The following is a 25,388-nucleotide window of genomic DNA, read 5'->3' on the forward strand; positions in this document are numbered from 1 at the left end:
CACACGCAGTCTGCTCCGCCATACACCAGAGTACCAGATAACACACGCAGTCTGCTCCGCCATACACCAGAGTACCAGGTAACACACGCAGTCTGCTCCGCCATACACCAGAGTACCAGGTAACACACGCAGTCTGCTCCGCCATACACCAGAGTACCAGGTAACACACGCAGTCTGCTCCGCCATACACCAGAGTACCAGGTAACACACGCAGTCTGCTCCGCCATACACCAGAGTACCAGGTAACACACGCAGTCTGCTCCGTCATACTCCAGAGTACCGGGTAACACACGCAGCCTGCTCCGCCATACACCAGAGTACCAGGTAACACACGCAGCCTGCTCCGCCATACACCAGAGTACCAGGTAACACACGCAGCCTGATCAGCCATACACCAGAGTACCGGGTAACACACGCAGCCTGCTCCGCCATACACCAGAGTACCGGGTAACACACGCAGCCTGCTCCGCCATACACCAGAGTACCGGGTAACACACGCAGTCTGCTCCGCCATACAGAAAAGAAATCACTTTTATTTACAATAAGAGGATGAACTCTGGAACCTAAGACATTATGAAACAAATCTCTGCCTCCGGCCCGTGGTCCCTGATACCGCTGACATTCCGCTGGTCTGGATCTACGTTCTCCACAAGTCTCTGCATTATACACATTCTGTGATGACTGAGCCGCCGCTACTGGTCCCCGTCTCGTTCCTCGTCTTCCCCCATAGTCAGTAAAAGGGCTTTGGGATGGTTCTGGAACAGCGCCGCGCGATTCTGCCTTTCTCCCTTTTTCACCCAGTGACCATAAATGCGGAACGCACAGGCATCGATAAGCCGCCGGACGCCCTTCACGCCATACGGGTCCCGTGTAAGGAGTTCACTTGTAACTGGCCGAGCTCGTCGCCATCTGACCAGAATACGCACACAAGCCAAGGATGCCCAAGCGGCCACCTGTGGAGACAGAATCCAGTTATCTACCTTTCTATATACACAGCGTCATCATGTACCTGGTGCCATAAACAGCTACATGACCAGACTGACCCGGAAGCGGTGATACGGAGTGACCTTACACCCTCGCTCCCGCTGGTGGCTCTGGAAGAACGGATGCTGGAGGGCCTGGTCCGCTGTGAGACGCTTTTCTGGAGACACCTCAAGAAGACGAGAGATCTAAAGGGAAAGGAAGGTCAGACTGGCAGGCATGTTCCTTGCATAAATAATCAAACCCTGCAGACTATTTGCCCATTCTTCCTTGCAGATTTGATCCAGTTGGTTGGATGAGGCTTGTGGGCTACAATTACCATACAGTGCTACCTATTCTTACTTGGACTAAGATCTGGACTGTGTACATTGCATCCGTAAAGTATTCACAGCGTTTCACTTTTTCCACATTTTGTTATGTTACAGCCTTATTCCAAAATGGAATAAAATTAATTTTTACCCTCAAAATTCTACACACAATACCCCATAATGACAACGTGAAAAAAGTTTGAGTTCTTTGCAAACTTATTAAAAATAAAAAGCTAAGAAATCACATGTACATAAGTATTCACAGCCTTTGCCATGAAGTTCAAAATTTAGCTCAGGTGCATCTTGTTTCCACTTATCATCCTTGAGATGTTCCTACAGCTTAATTGGAGTCCACCTGTGATAAATTCAGTTGATTGGATATGATATGGAAAGGCACACCCCTGTCTATATAAGGTTGCATACTTGACAGTGCATGTCTGAGCACAAACCAAGCATGAAGTCAAAAGAATTGTCTGTAGACCTCCGAGACAGGATTGTCTCGAGGCACAAATCTGGGGAAGGGTACAGAAAATATCTGCTGCTTTAAAGGTCCCAATGAGCACAGTGGCCTCCATCATCCGTAAATGGAAGAAGTTCGGAACCACCAGGACTCTTTGTAGAGCTGGCCGGCCATCTAAACTGAGTGATCGGGGAAGAAGGGCTCTAGTCAGGGAGGTGACCAAGAACCCGATGGTCACTCTGTCAGAGCTACAGCATTCTTGTGGAGAGGTGAACCTTCGAGAAGGACAATCATCTCTGCAGCAATCCACCAATCAGGCCTGCATGGTAGAGTGGCCAGACGGAAGCCACTCCTTAGTAAAAAGCACATGGTAGCCCGCCTGGAGTTTGCCAAAATGCACCTGAAGGACTCTCAGACCATGAGAAACAAAATTCCCTGGTCTGATGAGACAAAGATTGAACTCTTTGGCGTGAATGCCAGGCGTCATGTTTGGAGGAAACCAGGCACCGCTCATCACCAGGCCAATACCATCCCTACAGTGAAGCATGGTGGTGGCAGCATCATGCTGTGGGGATGTTTTTCAGCAGCAGGGACTGGGAGACTAGTCAGGGTAGAGGGAAAGATGAATGCAGCAATGTACAGAGACATACTGGATGAAAACCTGCTCCAGAGCGCTCTTGACCTGAGACTGGGACGACGGTTCTTCTTTCAGCAGGACAATGACCCTAAGCACACAGCCAAGAAATCAAAGAAGTGGCTTCAGGACAACTCTGTGAATGTCCTTGAGTGGCCCAGCCAGAGCCCAGACTTGAATCCGATTGAACATCTCTGGAGAGATGTGAAAATGGCTGTGCACCGACGCTTCCCATCCAACCTGATGGAACTTGAGAGGTGCTGCAAAGAGGAATGGGCGAAACTGCCCAAAGATATGTGTGCCAAGCTTGTGGCATCATATTCAAAAAGACTTGAGGCTGTAATTGCTGCCAAAGGTGCATCAACAAAGTATTGAGCAAAGGCTGTGAATACTTATGTACATGTGATTTCTTAGGTTTTTTTTTTTTTTAAGAAATTTGCACACAAAAATAAAAAAATAAAAACTTTTTTCACGTTGTCATTATGGGGTATTGTGTGTAGAATTTTGAGGGAAAAAATGAATTTATTCCATTTTGGAATAAGGCTGTAACATAACAAAATGTGGAAAAAGCGAAGCGCTGTGAATACTTTCCGGATTCACTGTAGATCACTCACCTTTGGCCTTCTTCTTGGGATCATTATTCTGCCGACAGGGAACCTGTTCCTAGCCACCCTCCCATACAGCCAGGTGTATGCAGAGCCCCTGATATGGTGACTGGTGCACCCTCACCCCAGTCTCAGCCACTGAGCTCTGTAGCCATGTGTGCTGCACCATTAGTATCTGTACTTCCTCTGTAGCCATGTGTGCTGCACCATTAGTATCTGTACTTCCTCTGTGGCTGTGTGTGCTGCACCATTAGTATCTGTACTTCCTCTGTCTCTGTGTGTGCTGCACTATTAGTATCTGTACTTCCTCTGTGGCTGTGTGTGCTGCACCATTAGTATCTGTACTTCCTCTGTGGCTGTGTGTGCTGCACCATTAGTATCTGTACTTCCTCTGTCTCTGTTGCACCATTAATATCTGTACTTCCTCTGTAGCCATGTGTGCTGCACCATTAGTATCTGTACTTCCTCTGTGGCTGTGTGTGCTGCACCATTAGTATCTGTACTTCCTCTGTCTCTGTGGCTGTGTGTGCTGCACTATTAGTATCTGTACTTCCTCTGTGGCTGTGTGTGCTGCACTATTAGTATCTGTACTTCCTCTGTGGCTATGTGTGCTACACTATTAGTATCTGTACTTCCTCTGTCTCTGTGGATGTGTGTGCTGCACTATTAGTATCTGTACTTCCTCTGTCTCTGTGGATGTGTGTGCTGCACTATTAGTATCTGTACTTCTACTGTGGATGTGTGTGCTGCACTATTAGTATCTGTACTTCCTCTGTCTCTGCGGCTATGTGTGCTGCACTATTAGTATCTGTACTTCCTCTGTGGCTGTGTGTGCTGCACTATTAGTATCTGTACTTCCTCTGTGGCTATGTGTGCTACACTATTAGTATCTGTACTTCCTCTGTCTCTGTGGATGTGTGTGCTGCACTATTAGTATCTGTACTTCCTCTGTCTCTGTGGATGTGTGTGCTGCACCATTAGTATCTGTACTTCCTCTGTGGCTGTGTGTGCTGCACTATTAGTATCTGTACTTCCTCTGTCTCTGTGGATGTGTGTGCTGCACTATTAGTATCTGTACTTCTACTGTGGATGTGTGTGCTGCACTATTAGTATCTGTACTTCCTCTGTCTCTGTGGCTATGTGTGCTGCACTATTAGTATCTGTACTTCCTCTGTCTCTGTGGATGTGTGTGCTGCATCATTAGTATCTGTACTTCCTCTGTCCCTGTGGATGTGTGTGCTGCACTATTAGGATCTGTACTTCCTCTGTCTCTGTGGATGTGTGTGCTGCACTATTAGTATCTGTACTTCCTCTGTCTCTGTGGATGTGTGTGCTGCACTATTAGTATCTGTACTTCCTCTGTCTCTGTGGATGTGTGTGCTGCACTATTAGTATCTGTACTTCCTCTGTCTCTGTGGATGTGTGTGCTGCACTATTAGTATCTGTACTTCCTCTATGGCTGTGTGTGCTGCACCATTAGTATCTGTACTTCCTCTGTAGCCATGTGTGCTGCACCATTAGTATCTGTACTTCCTCTGTGGCTGTGTGTGCTGCACCATTAGTATCTGTACTTCCTCTGTAGTCATGTGTGCTGCACCATTAGTATCTGTACTTCCTCTGTGCCTGTGTGTGCTGCACCATTAGTATCTGTACTTCCTCTGTCTCTGTGGCTGTGTGTGCTGCACTATTAGTATCTGTACTTCCTCTGTGGCTGTGTGTGCTGCACTATTAGTATCTGTACTTCCTCTGTGGATGTGTGTACTGCACTGTTAGTATCTGTACTTCCTCTGTGGATGTGTGTGCTACACTATTAGCATCTGTACTTCCTCTGTCTCTGTGGATGTGTGTGCTGCACTATTAGTATCTGTACTTCCTCTGTCTCTGTGGATGTGTGTGTTGCACTATTAGTATCTGTACTTCCTCTGTCTCTGTGGATGTGTGTGCTGCACTATTAGTATCTGTACTTCCTCTGTCTCTGTGGATGTGTGTGCTGCACTATTAGTATCTGTACTTCCTCTGTCTCTGTGGATGTGTGTGCTGCACTATTAGTATCTGTACTTCCTCTGTCTCTGTGGCTGTGCGTGCTGCACTATTAGTATCTGTACTTCCTCTGTGGCTGTGTGTGCTGCACTATTAGTATCTGTACTTCCTCTGTCTCTGTGGATGTGTGTGCTGCACTATTAGTATCTGTACTTCCTCTGTCTCTGTGGATGTGTGTGCTGCACTATTAGTATCTGTACTTCCTCTGCCTCTGTGGATGTGTGTGCTGCACTGTTAGTATCTGTACTTCCTCTGTCTCTGTGGATGTGTGTGCTGCACTATTAGTATCTGTACTTCCTCTGTCCCTGTGGATGTGTGTGCTGCACTATTAGTATCTGTACTTCCTCTGTCTCTGTGGATGTGTGTGCTGCACTATTAGTATCTGTACTTCCTCTGTCTCTGTGGATGTGTGTGCTGCACTATTAGTATCTGTACTTCCTCTGTCTCTGTGGATGTGTGTGCTGCACTATTAGTATCTGTACTTCCTCTGTGGCTATGTGTGCTACACTATTAGTATCTGTACTTCCTCTGTCTCTGTGGATGTGTGTGCTGCACTATTAGTATCTGTACTTCCTCTGTCCCTGTGGATGTGTGTGCTGCACTATTAGTATCTGTACTTCCTCTGTCCCTGTGGATGTGTGTGCTGCACTATTAGTATCTGTACTTCCTCTGTCTCTGTGGATGTGTGTGCTACACTATTAGTATCTGTACTTCCTCTGTGGCTGTGTGTGCTGCACTATTAGTATCTGTACTTCCTCTGTGGCTATGTGTGCTACACTATTAGTATCTGTACTTCCTCTGTCTCTGTGGATGTGTGTGCTGCACTATTAGTATCTGTACTTCCTCTGTCTCTGTGGATGTGTGTGCTGCACTATTAGTATCTGTACTTCCTCTGTCTCTGTGGATGTGTGTGCTGCACTATTAGTATCTGTACTTCCTCTGTCCCTGTGGATGTGTGTGCTGCACTATTAGTATCTGTACTTCCTCTGTGGCTGTGTGTGCTGCACTATTAGTATCTGTACTTCCTCTGTGGCTATGTGTGCTACACTATTAGTATCTGTACTTCCTCTGTCTCTGTGGATGTGTGTGCTGCACTATTAGTATCTGTACTTCCTCTGTCCCTGTGGATGTGTGTGCTGCACTATTAGTATCTGTACTTCCTCTGTGGCTGTGTGTGCTACACTATTAGTATCTGTACTTCCTCTGTGGCTATGTGTGCTACACTATTAGTATCTGTACTTCCTCTGTGGCTATGTGTGCTACACTATTAGTATCTGTACTTCCTCTGTCTCTGTGGATGTGTGTGCTGCACTATTAGTATCTGTACTTCCTCTGTCTCTGTGGATGTGTGTGCTACACTATTAGTATCTGTACTTCCTCTGTGGCTGTGTGTGCTGCACTATTAGTATCTGTACTTCCTCTGTCTCTGTGGATGTGTGTGCTGCACTATTAGTATCTGTACTTCCTCTGTGGCTGTGTGTGCTGCACTATTAGTATCTGTACTTCCTCTGTGGCTATGTGTGCTACACTATTAGTATCTGTACTTCCTCTGTCTCTGTGGATGTGTGTGCTGCACTATTAGTATCTGTACTTCCTCTGTGGCTGTGTGTGCTACACTATTAGTATCTGTACTTCCTCTGTCTCTGTGGATGTGTGTGCTGCACTATTAGTATCTGTACTTCCTCTGTGGCTGTGTGTGCTGCACTATTAGTATCTGTACTTCCTCTGTCTCTGTGGCTGTGTGTGCTACACTATTAGTATCTGTACTTCCTCTGTGGCTGTGTGTGCTGCACTATTAGTATCTGTACTTCCTCTGTGGCTATGTGTGCTACACTATTAGTATCTGTACTTCCTCTGTCTCTGTGGATGTGTGTGCTGCACTATTAGTATCTGTACTTCCTCTGTGGCTATGTGTGCTACACTATTAGTATCTGTACTTCCTCTGTCTCTGTGGATGTGTGTGCTGCACTATTAGTATCTGTACTTCCTCTGTCCCTGTGGATGTGTGTGCTGCACTATTAGTATCTGTACTTCCTCTGTGGCTATGTGTGCTACACTATTAGTATCTGTACTTCCTCTGTCTCTGTGGATGTGTGTGCTACACTATTAGTATCTGTACTTCCTCTGTGGCTGTGTGTGCTGCACTATTAGTATCTGTACTTCCTCTGTCTCTGTGGCTGTGTGTGCTACACTATTAGTATCTGTACTTCCTCTGTGGCTGTGTGTGCTGCACTATTAGTATCTGTACTTCCTCTGTGGCTATGTGTGCTACACTATTAGTATCTGTACTTCCTCTGTCTCTGTGGATGTGTGTGCTGCACTATTAGTATCTGTACTTCCTCTGTCCCTGTGGATGTGTGTGCTGCACTATTAGTATCTGTACTTCCTCTGTGGCTATGTGTGCTACACTATTAGTATCTGTACTTCCTCTGTCTCTGTGGATGTGTGTGCTGCACTATTAGTATCTGTACTTCCTCTGTCTCTGTGGATGTGTGTGCTGCACTATTAGTATCTGTACTTCCTCTGTCCCTGTGGATGTGTGTGCTGCACTATTAGTATCTGTACTTCCTCTGTCTCTGTGGATGTGTGTGCTGCACTATTAGTATCTGTACTTCCTCTGTCTCTGTGGATGTGTGTGCTGCACTATTAGTATCTGTACTTCCTCTGTGGCTGTGTGTGCTGCACTATTAGTATCTGTACTTCCTCTGTCTCTGTGGATGTGTGTGCTGCACTATTAGTATCTGTACTTCCTCTGTCTCTGTGGATGTGTGTGCTGCACTATTAGTATCTGTACTTCCTCTGTCCCTGTGGATGTGTGTGCTACACTATTAGTATCTGTACTTCCTCTGTGGCTGTGTGTGCTGCACTATTAGTATCTGTACTTCCTCTGTCCCTGTGGATGTGTGTGCTGCACTATTAGTATCTGTACTTCCTCTGTGGCTGTGTGTGCTACACTATTAGTATCTGTACTTCCTCTGTGGCTATGTGTGCTACACTATTAGTATCTGTACTTCCTCTGTGGCTATGTGTGCTACACTATTAGTATCTGTACTTCCTCTGTCTCTGTGGATGTGTGTGCTGCACTATTAGTATCTGTACTTCCTCTGTCTCTGTGGATGTGTGTGCTGCACTATTAGTATCTGTACTTCCTCTGTGGCTGTGTGTGCTGCACTATTAGTATCTGTACTTCCTCTGTGGCTATGTGTGCTACACTATTAGTATCTGTACTTCCTCTGTCTCTGTGGATGTGTGTGCTGCACTATTAGTATCTGTACTTCCTCTGTCTCTGTGGCTGTGTGTGCTGCACCATTAGTATCTGTACTTCCTCTGTCTCTGTGGATGTGTGTGCTGCACTATTAGTATCTGTACTTCCTCTGTCTCTGTGGATGTGTGTGCTGCACTGTTAGTATCTGTACTTCCTCTGTCTCTGTGTGTGCTGTACTATTAGTATCTGTACTTCCTCTGTCTCTGTAGCCATGTGTGCTGCACTATTAGTATCTGTACTTCCTCTGTCTCTGTGGATGTGTGTGCTACACTATTAGTATCTGTACTTCCTCTGTGGCTGTGTGTGCTACACTATTAGTATCTGTACTTCCTCTGTCTCTGTGGCCATGTGTGCTGCACTATTAGTATCTGTACTTCCTCTGTCTCTGTGGATGTGTGTGCTGCACTATTAGTATCTGTACTTCCTCTATGGCTGTGTGTGCTGCACCATTAGTATCTGTACTTCCTCTGTAGCCATGTGTGCTGCACCATTAGTATCTGTACTTCCTCTGTGGCTGTGTGTGCTGCACCATTAGTATCTGTACTTCCTCTGTAGCCATGTGTGCTGCACCATTAGTATCTGTACTTCCTCTGTGGCTATGTGTGCTGCACCATTAGTATCTGTACTTCCTCTGTCTCTGTGGCTGTGTGTGCTGCACTATTAGTATCTGTACTTCCTCTGTGGCTGCGTGTGCTGCACTATTAGTATCTGTACTTCCTCTGTGGCTATGTGTGCTACACTATTAGTATCTGTACTTCCTCTGTCTCTGTGGATGTGTGTGCTGCACTATTAGTATCTGTACTTCCTCTGTCTCTGTGGATGTGTGTGCTGCACTATTAGTATCTGTACTTCCTCTGTGGATGTGTGTGCTGCACTATTAGTATCTGTACTTCCTCTGTCTCTGTGGCTGTGTGCTGCACTATTAGTATCTGTACTTCCTCTGTCTCTGTGGATGTGTGTGCTGCATCATTAGTATCTGTACTTCCTCTGTCCCTGTGGATGTGTGTGCTGCACTATTAGTATCTGTACTTCCTCTGTCTCTGTGGATGTGTGTGCTGCACTATTAGTATCTGTACTTCCTCTGTCTCTGTAGATGTGTGTGCTGCACTATTAGTATCTGTACTTCCTCTGTCTCTGTGGATGTGTGTGCTGCACTATTAGTATCTGTACTTCCTCTGTGGATGTGTGTACTGCACTGTTAGTATCTGTACTTCCTCTGTCTCTGTGGATGTGTGTGCTGCACTATTAGTATCTGTACTTCCTCTGTCTCTGTGGATGTGTGTGCTGCACTATTAGTATCTGTACTTCCTTTGTGGATGTGTGTGCTGCACTGTTAGTATCTGTACTTCCTCTGTCTCTGTGTGTGCTGCACTATTAGTATCTGTACTTCCTCTGTGGCTGTGTGTGCTGCACTATTAGTATCTGTACTTCCTCTGTCTCTGTGGCCATGTGTGCTGCACCGTTAATATCTGTACTTCCTCTGTCTCTGGCTGTGTGTGCTGCACTATTAGCATCCCTCTGTGGCTGTGTGTGCTGCACTATTAGTACCTGTATTTCCTCTGTGGCTGTGTGTGCTGCACTTAGTATTTGTATTTCCTCTGTCTTTGTGGCCATGTGTGCTGCAATATTAGAATCTGTACTTCCTCTGTCTCTGTGCATGCTGCACTGTTAGTATCTCCTCTGTCTCTGTGCATGTTGCACTGTTAGTATCTCCTCCGTCTCTGTGCGTGCTGCACTGTTAGTATCTCCTCCGTCTCTGTGCGTGCTGCACTGTTAGTATCTCCTCCGTCTCTGTGCGTGCTGCACTGTTAGTATCTCCTCCTTCTCTGTGCCATGCTGCACTGTTAGTATCTCCTCCGTCTCTGTGCGTGCTGCACTGTTAGTATCTCCTCCGTCTCTGTGCGTGCTGCACTGTTAGTATCTCCTCCGTCTCTGTGCGTGCTGCACTGTTAGTATCTCCTCCGTCTCTGTGCGTGCTGCACTGTTAGTATCTCCTCCGTCTCTGTGCGTGCTGCACTGTATCTCCTCCGTCTCTGTGCGTGCTGCACTGTTAGTATCTCCTCCGTCTCTGTGCGTGCTGCACTGTTAGTATCTCCTCCGTCTCTGTGCGTGCTGCACTGTTAGTATCTCCTCCGTCTCTGTGCGTGCTGCACTGTTAGTATCTCCTCCGTCTCTGTGCGTGCTGCACTGTTAGTATCTCCTCCGTCTCTGTGCGTGCTGCACTGTTAGTATCTCCTCTGTCTCTGTGCGTGCTGCACTGTTAGTATCTCCTCTGTGCGTGCTGCACTGTTAGTATCTCCTCTGTCTGTGTGTGCTGCACTGTTAGTATCTCCTCCGTCTCTGTGCGTGCTGCACTGTTAGTATCTCCTCCGTCTCTGTGCGTGCTGCACTGTTAGTATCTCCTCCGTCTCTGTGCGTGCTGCACTGTATCTCCTCCGTCTCTGTGCGTGCTGCACTGTTAGTATCTCCTCCGTCTCTGTGCGTGCTGCACTGTTAGTATCTCCTCCGTCTCTGTGCGTGCTGCACTGTTAGTATCTCCTCCGTCTCTGTGCGTGCTGCACTGTTAGTATCTCCTCCGTCTCTGTGCGTGCTGCACTGTTAGTATCTCCTCCGTCTCTGTGCGTGCTGCACTGTTAGTATCTCCTCTGTACGTGCTGCACTGTTAGTATCTCCTCTGTCTGTGTGTGCTGCACTGTTAGTATCTGTACTTCCTGTCTCTGTGCGTGCTGCACTGTTAGTATCTCCTCTGTCTCTGTGCGTGCTGCACTGTTAGTATCTCCTCTGTCTCTGTGCGTGCTGCACTGTTCGTATCTCCTCTGTCTCTGTGCGTGCTGCACTGTTAGTATCTGTACTTCCTGTCTCTGTGGGTGCTGCACTGTTAGTATCTGTACTTCCTGTCTCTGTACGTGCTGCACTGTTAGTATCTGTACTTCCTGTCTGTGTGTGCTGCACTGTATCTCCTCTGTCTCTGTGTGTTCTGCACTGTTAGTATCTCCCTGTCTCTGTGTGTGCTGCACTGTTAGCATCAACTTGTCTATGTGTGCTGCACTGTTAGTATCTCCGTCTCTGTTTGTGCTGCACTGTTAGTATCTCCACTGTCACTGTGTGTTCTGCACTGTTAGTATCTGTACTTCCTGTCTCTGTGCGTGCTGCACTGTTAGTATCTCCTGTCTCTGTGTGTGCTGCACTGTTAGTATCTGTACTTCCTGTCTCTGTGCGTGCTGCACTGTTAGTATCTGCTCTTGTCTCTGTGTGTGCTGCACTGTTGGTATCTATACTTCCTGTTTGTGTGTGCTGCACTGTTAGTATTTCCTCTGTCTCTGTGTGTGCTGCACTGTTGGTATCTGTACTTCCTGTCTCTGTACATGCTGCACTCTTAGTATCTCCTCTGTCTCTGTGTGTGCTGCACTATTAGTATTTCCTCTGTCTCTGTGTGTGCTGCACTGTTAGTATCTGTACTTCCTGTCTGTGCGTGCTGCACTGTTAGTATCTGCTCTGTGTGTGCTGCACTGTTAGTATCTATACTTCCTGTTTGTGTGTGCTGCACTGTTAGTATTTCCTCTGTCTCTGTGTGTGCTGCACTGTTGGTATCTGTACTTCCTGTCTCTGTACATGCTGCACTCTTAGTATCTGCTCTGTCTGTGTGTGCTGCACTGTTGGTATCTATACTTCCTGTTTGTGTGTGCTGCACTATTAGTATTTCCTCTGTCTCTGTGTGTGCTGCACTGTTAGTATCTCCTCTGTCTCTGTGTGTGCTGCACTGTTGGTATCTATACTTCCTGTCTCTGTACATGCTGCACTCTTAGTATCTCCTCTGTCTGTGTGTGCTGCACTGTTAGTATTTCCTCTGTCTCTGTGTGTGTTGCACTGTTGGTATCTGTACTTCCTGTTTGTGTGTCCTGCACTGTTAGTATTTCCTCTGTCTCTGTGTGTGTGTTGCACTGTTGGTATCTGTACTTCCGGTTTGTGTGTGCTGCACTGTTAGTATTTCCTCTGTCTCTGTGGCCCAGGAATCACTGTTTGTTCTACAGAAATAATCAGGATGAGGCGAATGTTTCCATTACAGTCATCAGCGCTATTATCCTCACCAGGTCTTTCACCGTTGTAGATCTGTCATCCCACTCCGGGGAACCGAACTGGAAGCGCCCGTCCATGATCATACGAAGCATCAACATTTGTCTTCTGTGCCAGAAAGGAGGCGACCCAGCCAGCAGTGTAAACATGATCACCCCACACGCCCAACTGCAAACAGAATACATGTATCCATACCTGAGCCTGCAGACACCCTTACACCCATCTCCATCACTGGTAACCCTCCCCCATCTACCAGTGTAATAAACACACCCATGTGCTCAGCCTCCCCCATCTACCAGTGTAATATACACACCCATGTGACCGTGTGCTCAGCCTCCCCCATCTACCAGTGTAATATACACACACCCATGTGACCGTGTGCTCAGCCTCCCCCATCTACCAGTGTAATATACACACCCATGTGACCGTGTGCTCAGCCTCCCCATCTACCAGTGTAATACACACACCCATTTGCTCAGCCTCCCCCATCTACCAGTGTAATATACACACCCATGTGACCGTGTGCTCAGCCTCCCCCATCTACCAGTGTAATATACACACCCATGTGACCGTGTGCTCAGCCTCCCCCATCTACCAGTGTAATATACACACCCATGTGACCGTGTGCTCAGCCTCCCCCATCTACCAGTGTAATATACACACCCATGTGACCGTGTGCTCAGCCTCCCCATCTACCAGTGTAATACACACACCCATTTGCTCAGCCTCCCCCATCTACCAGTGTAATATACACACCCATGTGACCGTGTGCTCAGCCTCGCCATCTACCAGTGTAATACACACACCCATGTGACCGTGTGCTCAGTCTCCCCCATCTACCAGTGTAATATACACACCCATGTGCTCAGCCTCCCCCATCTACCAGTGTAATATACACACCCATGTGATCGTGTGCTCAGCCTCCCCCACCTACCAGTGTAATATACACACCCATGTGACCGTGTGCTCAGCCTCCCCCATCTACCAGTGTAATATCAGGATTTTGGTACTTACCGATAAATCCCTTTCTCCGATTCCACAGGGGCCACTGGAGCGTAGTTACAATGGGGAAATAGTAGGCAGTGATTGGGAGCTGGCACTTTAAAATTCTCACACTGTGGCTAGCTCCTCCCCTACTATCTCCCCTCCAAGCCAGTCTACGTAAAACTGTGCCCGAGGAGAGCTGGAATAAACAAACCGTAAGGTAGAGGAGGTTAATGACGCCCTGTAAACCAGGATAACACAAACCAAACCTGGAACAGAACCTAACCAACAACCGGCTAGCCCGAACTCAACAAGCAGTCACATGGTGATCTGCAAACCGTTAAGCAAAAAACAAGGAGGAACAGCGCTGGGCGGGCGTCCAGTGGCCCCTGTGGAATCGGAGAAAGGGATTTATCGGTAAGTACCAAAATCCTGATTTCTCCTTCATCCACTAGGGGCCACGCGTAGTTACAATGGGGGCGTCCCAGAGCTCCCAAAATGGGTGGGAGAGCGCTGAGAGTCCTGTAAAATAACTCGGCCAAACTGTGATGCAGAGGCCACAAAAGTGTCAAACTTGTAGAATTTGACAAAACGAATGTCGGTCCGACCAAGTAGCCGCGCGACATATAGTCGCCGCCCGACATAAGACATGGAGACCCTACGGGCAGCTGCCCACGAAGGTCCCACAACGCGCGTAAAGTGCGCTGAAATGGAAAACGGAGGCTCCCGAGCAACCGCCAAGAAGACTGTCTGATGGTCAGATGTATCCAACAGCCCAGCATATGCTGGGACCCCGGCTATTTAGTACGGGAGCATCGTACAGAACAAAGAAGAAAAACACTTCGTCGAATAGCCTGAGACCTCTGTAGAGAGAGTCGGCGAGCCCTGACAACAGTCAAAGAGGATTGAAAAACACTAGTGTCAGATTTATATGAAAAACGAACATCCCCTTTGGAAAAAACGACCGCTGAGGCCGAAGCTCAGCCGGGGGAGTTGCCAATAGAGTACTCCCTGAAAGAGAGCCCGAACTTACGGCCGCCAGGCTAATCTCTTTTTGGAAGAAAACAGAAAAAGGCAGAGACCTAAAATTCAGGTCAATGTGGTTTGAAGCGCAGCGGAGCAAAACCTCCCAGAGAAACCCAAGATGACGGCTGAATGGTAATTGAAGGAAGGGGAAAACTCTTTTATCCTTATTATGTCCGATAAAGTTTTCCAAAAGGGGCAGAAGCAAAAAGAGGTAACAGACTTCTGCAATCGGGGCCCAGTAGACCTAACCGAACTAGGGAACTCCTCCCTTCTGAGGTCTCGTGAACAGTCACACGGTTAAACAAGACCAGTGTAAGATTGAACAAAGAAAAAGGACCCTGTTGAAGTAGACAGTTCAGTCGAGGTAGGAGCCAAGGCTCCTCTACTGACAACAGGTGTAGCTGTATCTTCAAGCCCTGCGTGGCCCAACCAGAGCCACCGAGAGGACTAGCACGCATATTCCCCTCCTGTGTTACCGAAAGTGAGGGAGAAATAGAAAAGGAGGCAAGATAGAATAACCAGAAAACTCCCAGGAGCCCTGAGGGCATCCTCGGCTACTGCCACCAGAGCTCACGTCCGAGAGTAGGAAAGGGTTAAAGAGTCAGTCAGAACGCCCTGAGGTCGATCCGAAATCTCCGCCAACAGCGGACCAGCTGACAAAACTCCGGGAAATGTCCCCTCACCCGGGAGTCTGACCTGGCGGCTTGACCTGGAAAGAAGATTGTTTTCCTCCGCTCAGAGGGGAGTGTAGGCAGAGGGGAGTGTAGGCGACCACTCGTTGCGTCGCAACCTGACTTAAGAAATAGAGTACCTGGTGCCGAGGAAAGAAAAATCCTCTGACAGACCGTGTTGAGAAAAGCCTACGAGGAGCATAAATTGGATCCGTGTCGAACCAGAAGCTCCTGGATCTTCCGGAAATTCAGAAGCCACCTAATGTACAGAGTGGGATTGTAGCAGTAGATTGTCCCATTAGGGAACTAACGTCACTTCCTGCCCTTGAAAAAGAGTTATTCTGTGATCTTCCTGAACCCTGTGGGAGCGGAAGAGAGACTGAATGGAAAGGACTGACAGTGAAAATGAGTATCCTGTAACGGGAATCTGAGAAAAGCCCGATGCGGAAAACCCCAACGGAAATGAGTAAACAGGTATCCCTGAAGACAAGGGACGCTTAAAACCCCCTTAGCAGTCACAGACTGAAAGGATTCTAAAGGACAAAATAGGCCTGGCCGAGCCAGAAGAGGCTTTGGAACGAAAAGAAAACAAAGGCCTGAGAACTGTCCCGATTCAAATGATATGTGAAAAACAGGGATCAACACCCTTTGCGGTTAGAAGCATATGGAGCACCGCCTGCATTATGACTCTCTTATCCTTGTAAATCGGCCGACCCATGCCGAAGGACTCCTGAGACGGCTGTACTCCAAAATCTAGTCTGTAACCGCCTAAGCCTTCTCAGATCTCCCCGTAGGACCACCGACCTGCGCCTACCCTGGGACCCTCCAGGTGGTAGGAAGGTCTAACCTGTAGTGGGTGTATAGGATGACCTAAAATCAGAATGGACCGAGGATCCTGAGCCTCTGCTTCAGCCTGTTACCCTGAGATTACCTGGCGACGGAGATATCGCCCGTGTAGAATCGGAAGCCTGAAAGGGCACGGAAAGATCTAAAGGAAAGACCGGTGAAGGTCCGTCTTGGAGCTGAGGCAGTAGTAGGAGAAAGAAAAGTGGACTTACCTCCAATGGTTCAAGAAATCCTGCAGAAAGTTCCTTCCCCTGAACCATCTGCCCCGTAGGATTTCATGTTCACCTGTCACTGTCGCAGCCCCAGAGGTCGTCGGGTTAAGACAGCCCAAATGAAAATGCAGGTTCCGAGTCTGCAGACGTGGAGACCTCAAAAGAATATAAAAGCAGAATCGTGATTCTGATCTGTACCAAAGTATCAATTGATCCTGATGCGAAATATCCTGTAACCTAGAGGACAATTGTTCCACAACCTACCTGCTCCGGACAAGGTAGAACCCCGCTGCCGTATATGTGTCTTCGATAGATACCTGAGCAATGTTGCCTCAGGAAAATGGCAGCCTGTTGGACCGGTGATACATTGAGGGGTATACCCTGGAGAGGTCCTGATACCATTTCCTGCCGTCTGCGGGGAAAGGATAGGAAAACCAACATAGTTTGATACCTGAAATTGTGTATTCGGGTGTCTGTAAGCCTCCTACCGGAGCCTGCGCAGCCCCTCCGAAACTGGACCATTTCGTCATCGGCGTCGTGATGGACCTGACGTGTCCGCCTCCCTTACCTTCAGTATTAGACGAACTGCTGTATAATGCACCTGGATATTCTGAGACACAGGTTCAGACTGCACCGAAACCAGACATCCTCCGTATCCTGGACATCTCTCGCCTTCTCCCAGAGAGGCCTTTCCACCTCTGAGTCGTGTAACATGGAAGGCTATCAAGGTTCATCTAGAAACCTGGAGAGGGGGAATGACGTACAAGGTCTCTGGTTAACAGTGACATTACCTGTATAATCTGAGCTGTTCAAACAGGAGTGTCCTGCAGGTGCGTGGAGGGCTAAGCAGATGGCTTCACCGCATACTTTCTTTGACTGTCCCCGGTGAGACAAACGAAAGGAGAAAAGGTGGGTTAAATAAACAGAGCCCTATGTAAGGTCTGCACTATAATGTGTAGTGACCGACACGATGCAAATAAACTGTCTGGAGCAGCGGAGACCTGAACCAGTAGCGCTGCGCTGTGGGACAGGAGTCTTAGCCACTAGGCTATAGGAGCTCTTTTTGTTGGGATTCAAACCCTGGTCCCCCTGTTCATATACCCGCTACTAGCGTACCGAGTCGCAGCGCTATTTGTCTGATGCCTTAAAGTATCTGTGGAGGTACTTGGACCCAGGCCTCTGTAGTTGGGTGTTTAGGGGATTAGTGTGCTGAGCCACACTGTCTGATATATACACATTCCCCGAATTACCAATATCATTAGTACCCAGTGACACCCAGGAATAATAAAGGGAAGGCTGTAGTGTACCGCTAATTAAGGTGCACCAGATGTTTTCGGTATTTTGTTATTATAAAACATTGCGGAAGTGTTCTACCCTATATATGGTATTGCCTGCATATATATATACACATATATATATGTATATATATATCTATATACACACACACACACACACACACACACACACACACACACACACACACACACAGTGAATATGAAATACTGTAAATAAATATTGCATACTAGATTTCAATCATTAATGAGCTGAGCCCCAGCTCCTGTTATAGAGCAGACTCCCTGATCTACAGCCTTTATAATATGCCTGGAAAAGGACTCCTCTGCAGGGAGGAATGTCGCCCACAGAGAAAACTAAAATCCCCCTAAGACAGGCTATGTTGCCTGACCCTGAGCGCTGGGAACCGCCGCCGGGAGCCCGCTGAGCAAAGCGGGAATGAGCTTCACCCCCACCGTTACCTGTAAAATAACTGCCTTGCAGCGGCCCGGGGGACCTGTAAGCGCTGTTGTAACAGCCCGGAGATGCGGCGGTGTTGAAGCGGCCGGGGATCGACCTGTATGCGCTGCTGCAGCGGCCGGGGAGCGGAGGTGCTGTAGCGGCCGGGGAAGGACCTGTACGCGCTGCTGCAGCGGCCGGGGAGCTGTAGCGGCCGGGGGGCGGAGAGCGCTGAGCCCGCCGTACAGAGCGGGAGTTAGCTCCGCCCCTCCGCTTCGGCGCCCAATTTGAAAATGAAACCCGCTGCAGTGTAAGTAAGCGGGAAGCGCCCTGTATCTCCCCGGCCGTCTGTATGCTGCGGCCGGGGAGCGGGGAGCGCCTAGCCCACTGCACGGAGCGGGAGTTAGCTCCGCCCTGTAAAAAAAAATAAGCGGGGGGGAAAAAATAAATATATATATATATATATATATATATATATATTTATTTTGATCTTGTAGATACCAGTTACTGTGGAACTACAAGTCTCACAATAACCCGCCAGTCATAAGTTCTCTATCAGCTGTGAAGACACTTCAGGCAGCCGGGTGATACAGTATAATATAAATCAGTCTGGAGGAGGGGGGAGATTGTACTCACCGCTTTCCCGTAGTTCCGTCAGGCGTTGTACACTGCTCGACAGAACGGCCCCGACACGCGCCGCACGCAGCGGTGTCCGGCCCCTTTTTAGACTTACCGCTGCCATGCTGCCGGAATCTTCTGCTGGATGGAGTGGTCCCGACACGCGCCGCATGCAGCGGTGTCCGCCAACTCAGGAGAGCACAGTGTCTCCCTCAGCCGGGGCCCATCCCGAGCCGCACGCAGCTGCGATGGGACCCCGCCGGCAGCTCCCACGGTGCAGACTGGCAGTGGCAGAGCTGCCAGTCTGTGCGTGTGTGAAAGAAAAATAAAATAATAAAGAAAAAGGAAAAAATTCTTCAGCTAAACCAAAGTGAACCAGCTACCTCGGGCACTAACTAAGACTGGCTTGGAGGGGAGATAGTAGGGGAGGAGCTAGCCACAGTGTGAGAATTTTAAAGTGCCAGCTCCCAATCACTACCTACTATTTCCCCATTGTAACTACGCTCCAGTGGCCCCTAGTGGATGAAGGAGAAATACACACCCGTGTGCTCAGCCTCCCCATCTACCAGTGTAATATACACACCCATGTGACCGTGTGCTCAGCCTCCCCCATCTACTAGTGTAATATACACACCCATGTGACCGTGTGCTCAGCCTCCCCCATCTACCAGTGTAACATACACACCCATGTGCTCAGCCTCCCCCATCTACCAGTGTAATATACACACCCATGTGACCGTGTGCTCAGCCTCCCCCATCCAACCAGTGTAATATACACACCCATGTGCTCAGCCTTCCCCATCTACCAGTGTAATACACACACCCATGTGACCGTGTGCTCAGGCTCCCCCATCTACCAGTGTAATATACACACCCATGTGCTCAGCCTCCCCCATCTACCAGTGTAATATACACACCCATGTGACCGTGTGCTCAGCCTCCCCATCTACCAGTGTAATATACACACACCCATGTGACCGTGTGCTCAGCCTCCCCCATCTACCAGTGTAATATACACACCCATGTGACTGTGTGCTCAGCCTCCCCCATCTACCAGTGTAATATACACACCCATGTGACCGTGTGCTCAGCCTTCCCCATCTACCAGTGTAATATACACACCCATGTGCTCAGCCTCCCCCATCTACCAGTGTAATATACACACCCATGTGACCGTGTGCTCAGCCTCCCCCATCTACCAGTGTAATATACACACCCATGTGACCGTGTGCTCAGCCTCCCCCATCTACCAGTGTAATATACACACCCATGTGACCGTGTGCTCAGCCTCCCCATCTACCAGTGTAATATACACACCCATGTGACCGTGTGCTCAGCCTCCCCCATCTACCAGTGTAATATACACACCCATGTGACCGTGTGCTCAGCCTCCCCCATCTACCAGTGTAATATACACACCCATGTGACCGTGTGCTCAGCCTCCCCCATCTACCAGTGTAATATACACACCCGTGTGCTCAGCCTCCCCCATCTACCAGTGTAATATACACACCCGTGTGCTCAGCCTCCCCCATCTACCAGTGTAATATACACACCCGTGTGCTCAGCCTCCCCCATCTACCAGTGTAATATACACACCCATGTGCTCAGCCTCCCCCATCTACCAGTGTAATATACACACCCATGTGACCATGTGCTCAGCCTCCCCCATCTACCAGTGTAATATACACACCCATGTGACCGTGTGCTCAGCCTCCCCATCTACCAGTGTAATATACACACCCATGTGACCATGTGCTCAGCCTCCCCATCTACCAGTGTAATACACACACCCATGTGCTCAGCCTCCCCCATCTACCAGTATAATATACACACCCATGTGCTCAGCCTCCCCCATCTACCAGTGTAATACACACACCCATGTGACCGTGTGCTCAGCCTCCCCCATCTACCAGTGTAATATACACACCCATGTGACCGTGTGCTCAGCCTCCCCCATCTACCAGTGTAATACACACACCCATGTGACCGTGTGCTCAGCCTCCCCCATCTACCAGTGTAATACACACACCCATGTGACCGTGTGCTCAGCCTCCCCCATCTACCAGTGTAATACACACACCCATGTGACCGTGTGCTCAGCCTCCCCCATCTACCAGTGTAATTTACACACCCATGTGCTCAGCCTCCCCCATCTACCAGTGTAATATACACACCCATGTGACCGTGTGCTCAGCCTCGCCATCTACCAGTGTAATACACACACCCATGTGACCGTGTGCTCAGCCTCCCCCATCTACCAGTGTAATATACACACCCGTGTGCTCAGCCTCCCCATCTACCAGTGTAATACACACACCCATGTGACCGTGCGCTCAGCCTCCCCCATCTACCAGTGTAATATACACACCCATGTGCTCAGCCTCCCCCATCTACCAGTGTAATATACACACCCATGTGCTCAGCCTCCCCCATCTACCAGTGTAATAAACACACCCATGTGCACAGCCTCCCCCATCTACCAGTGTAATAAACACACCCATGTGACCGTGTGCTCAGCCTCGCCATCTACCAGTGTAATACACACACCCATGTGACAGTGTGCTCAGCCTCCCCCATCTACCAGTGTAATATACACACCCGTGTGCTCAGCCTCCCCCATCTACCAGTGTAATATACACACCCATGTGACCGTGTGCTCAGCCTCCCCCATCTACCAGTGTAATATACACACCCATGTGACCGTGTGCTCAGCCTCCCCTATCTACCAGTGTAATATACACACCCGTGTGCTCAGCCTCCCCCATCTACCAGTGTAATATACACACCCATGTGACCGTGTGCTCAGCCTCCCCATCTACCAGTGTAATATACACCCATGTGACCGTGTGCTCAGCCTCCCCCATCTACTAGTGTAATATACACACCCATGTGACCGTGTGCTCAGCCTCCCCCATCTACCAGTGTAATATACACACCCATGTGACCGTGTGCTCAGCCTCCCCTATCTACCAGTGTAATATACACACCCGTGTGCTCAGCCTCCCCCATCTACCAGTGTAATATACACACCCATGTGACCGTGTGCTCAGCCTCCCCATCTACCAGTGTAATATACACCCATGTGACCGTGTGCTCAGCCTCCCCCATCTACTAGTGTAATATACACACCCATGTGACCGTGTGCTCAGCCTCCCCCATCTACCAGTGTAATATACACACCCATGTGACCGTGTGCTCAGCCTCCCCCATCTACCAGTGTAACATACACACACCCATGTGACCGTGTGCTCAGCCTCCCCCATCTACCAGTGTAATTTACACACCCATGTGCTCAGCCTCCCCCATCTACCAGTGTAATATACACACCCATGTGACAGTGTGCTCAGCCTCCCCTATCTACCAGTGTAATATACACACCCATGTGACCGTGTGCTCAGCCTCCCCCATCTACCAGTGTAATATACACACCCATGTGACAGTGTGCTCAGCCTCCCCTATCTACCAGTGTAATATACACACCCATGTGACCGTGTGCTCAGCCTCCCCATCTACCAGTGTAATATACACACCCATGTGACCGTGTGCTCAGCCTCCCCATCTACCAGTGTAATATACACACCCATGTGACCGTGTGCTCAGCCTCCCCCATCTACCAGTGTAATATACACACCCATGTGACTGTGTGCTCAGCCTCCCCATCTACCAGTGTAATACACACACGTGACCGTGTGCTCAGCCTCCCCCATCTACCAGTGTAATATACACACCCATGTGACCGTGTGCTCAGCCTCCCCCATCTACCAGTGTAATATTCACACACCCATGTGACCGTGTGCTCAGCCTCCCCCATCTACCAGTGTAATATACACACCCGTGTGCTCAGCCTCCCCATCTACCAGTGTAATATACACACCCATGTGCTCAGCCTCCCCCATCTACCAGTGTAATATACACACCCATGTGACCGTGTGCTCAGCCTCCCCATCTACCAGTGTAATATACACACCCATGTGACCGTGTGCTCAGCCTCCCCATCTACCAGTGTAATATACACACCCATGTGACCGTGTGCTCAGCCTCCCCATCTACCAGTGTAATATACACACCCATGTGACCGTGTGCTCAGCCTCCTCCATCTACCAGTGTAATATACACACCCATGTGACTGTGTGCTCAGCCTCCCCATCTACCAGTGTAATACACACCCATGTGACCGTGTGCTCAGCCTCCCATCTACCAGTGTAATATACACACCCATGTGCTCAGCCTCCCCCATCTACCAGTGTAATATACACACCCATGTGACCGTGTGCTCAGCCTCCCCATCTACCAGTGTAATATACACACCCATGTGACCGTGTGCTCAGCCTCCCCATCTACCAGTGTAATATACACACCCATGTGACCGTGTGCTCAGCCTCCCCATCTACCAGTGTAATATACACACCCATGTGACTGTGTGCTCAGCCTCCCCCATCTACCAGTGTAATATTCACACACATACACATGACATCGCCCTGTCACATACTCACAGGTCCACCTCCTTTCCATATCCGGGGTGAGTCTCATCCATAGAGCACTTAAGAATCTCTGGAGCCAGATATCCGGGTGTCCCGCAGAGCTCTGCCGGCCATCAGAGAGAAAGTTTAAGATGATAGAGAAGATGCATTATAGGACATTCCCCTCCACCCCCCAGTATAATTATCACAGGGACAGCGCACAGAAACAGGCCTTACCGCGCAACTTCTCTGGAGGCTTTAAGACGCAGCTGAAACCAAAATCCGAGAGTTTGATATTGAGACAGTCGTCCATTAGAATATTTTCCGGTTTCAGATCACGGTGTACAATGGAATTCACGTGCAGGTAAGAGACAGCCTCCAGCAGAGAGCGCATGATGCACCTAGAACACAACAAGTAAGTCACAATCCCCCAACAGACAAGAAAAGGCAGAGACTGTCCCTGCATCAGAGAGACAGGCATGGGGAGTGGGTTCTAGGGGTGAGAGAGACAGGCATGGGGAGTGGGTTCTAGGGGTGAGAGAGACAGGCATGGTGAGCGGGTTCTAGGGGTGAGAGAGACAGGCATGGTGAGTGGGTTCTAGGGGTGAGAGAGACAGGCATGGTGAGCGGGTTCTAGGGGTGAGAGAGACACAGGCATGGTGAGCGGGTTCTAGGGGTGAGAGAGACACAGGCATGGTGAGCGGGTTCTAGGGAAGAGTAAATAAGATTTTAAACCTACCGGTAAATCTTTTTCTCCTAGTCCGTAGAGGATGCTGGGGACTCCGTAAGGACCATGGTGTATAGACGGGCTCCGCAGGAGACATGGGCACTATAAAGAACTTTAGCTATGGGTGTGCACTGGCTCCTCCCTCTATGCCCCTCCTACAGACCTCAGTTAGAGAAACTGTGCCCAGATGAGACAGACAGTACGAGGAAAGGATTTTTGTTAATCTAAGGGTAAGATTCATACCAGCCCACACCATCCACACCGTATAACATGGAATATATAAACCAGTTAACAGTATGAACAAAACAGTATCAGCTAAAGACTGATCCAAACTGTAACATAACCCTTATGTAAGCAATAACTATATACAAGCCTTGCAGAATTTAATCCGCACTGGGACGGGCGCCCAGCATCCTCTACGGACTAGGAGAAAAAGATTTACCGGTAGGTTTAAAATCTTATTTTCTCTTACGTCCTAGAGGATGCTGGGGACTCCGTAAGGACCATGGGGTTTATACCAAAGCTCCCAACCGGGCGGGAGAGTGCGGATGACTCTGCAGCACCGACTGAGCAAACACAAGGTCCTCATCAGCCAGGGTATCAAACTTGTAGAATTTTGCAAAAGTGTTTGAACCCGACCAAGTAGCTGCTCGGCAAAGCTGTAATGCCGAGACGCCTCGGGCAGCCGCCCAAGAAGAGGCCACCTTCCTAGTGGAATGGGCCTTTACCGAATTTGGAACCGGTAATCCAGCCGTAGAATGAGCCTGCTGAATCGTGTTACAGATCCAGCGAGCAATAGTCTGCTTAGAAGCAGGAGCGCCAACCTTGCTGGTCACATACAGGACAAACAGTGCCTCTGTTTTCCTAACCTGAGCCGTCCTGGCTACATAAACTTTTAAGGCCCTGACCACATCAAGAGACGTGGAATCCTCCAAGTCTCCCGTAGCCACAGGCACCACAATAGGTTGGTTCATATGAAACGATGAAACCACCTTAGGCAGAAATTGAGGACGAGTCCTCAACTCTGCTCTATCCACATGGAAAATCAGATAGGGGCTCTTGTGAGACAAAGTCGCCAATTCGGACACCCGCCTCGCAGATGCCAAGGCCAATAACATGACCACTTTCCAAGTGAGAAATTTCAACTCAACTGTTTGAAGAGGTTCAAACCAGTGAGACGTAAGGAACTGTAACACCACGTTAAGTTCCCATGGTGCCACTGGGGGCACAAAAGGAGGCTGGATGTGTAGCACTCCCTTTACAAAAGTCTGGACTTCAGGGAGAGAAGCCAATTCCTTCTGAAAGAATATAGATAGAGCCGAAATCTGTACCTTAATGGAGCCTAACTTCAGGCCCATATCCACTCCTGTCAGTAGAAAATGGAGAAAACGGCCCAGGTGGAAATCTTCCGTAGGAGCATTCTTGGCTTCACACCAAGAAACATACTTCCTCCAGATACGGTGATAATGTTTCGCCGTCACCTCCTTCCTAGCCCTTATCAGAGTAGGGATAACTTCCTCCGGCATACCTTTCCCAGCTAGGATTCGGTGTTCAACCGCCATGCCGTCAAACGTAACCGCGGTAAGTCTTGGAACACGCAGGGCCCCTGCTGCAACAGGTCCTCCCTGAGAGGAAGAGGCCATGGATCTTCTGTGAGCATCTCCTGAAGATCTGAATACCAGGCCCATCGAGGCCAATCTGGAACAATGAGTATTGTCTGCACTCTTTCTTCTTATGATTCTC

The 25,388-nt window shown here is 48.9% G+C and overlaps 1 protein-coding gene across 1 annotated transcript in view; it reads right to left on the reverse strand.

The window, feature by feature from the left end:
• Positions 1-513: 513 nt before the first annotated feature.
• The window catches only part of PHKG2 (phosphorylase kinase catalytic subunit gamma 2), a 73,983-nt gene continuing 49,108 nt past the window's right edge, over positions 514-25,388 (reverse strand). Inside the window, exons 5-9 of the mRNA XM_063935493.1 lie at positions 23,156-23,319; positions 22,952-23,042; positions 12,382-12,535; positions 1,044-1,169; positions 514-953 (exon numbers count right to left, since the gene is read on the reverse strand). Coding sequence (XP_063791563.1) covers positions 693-953; positions 1,044-1,169; positions 12,382-12,535; positions 22,952-23,042; positions 23,156-23,319 — 796 coding nt within the window. The 3' untranslated portion in view covers positions 514-692. The remainder of the gene's footprint in view (positions 954-1,043; positions 1,170-12,381; positions 12,536-22,951; positions 23,043-23,155; positions 23,320-25,388) is intronic.

This window comes from Pseudophryne corroboree, chromosome 7, assembly GCF_028390025.1.
Source record: "Pseudophryne corroboree isolate aPseCor3 chromosome 7, aPseCor3.hap2, whole genome shotgun sequence".
NCBI classification, from domain to species: Eukaryota; Metazoa; Chordata; class Amphibia; order Anura; family Myobatrachidae; genus Pseudophryne; species Pseudophryne corroboree.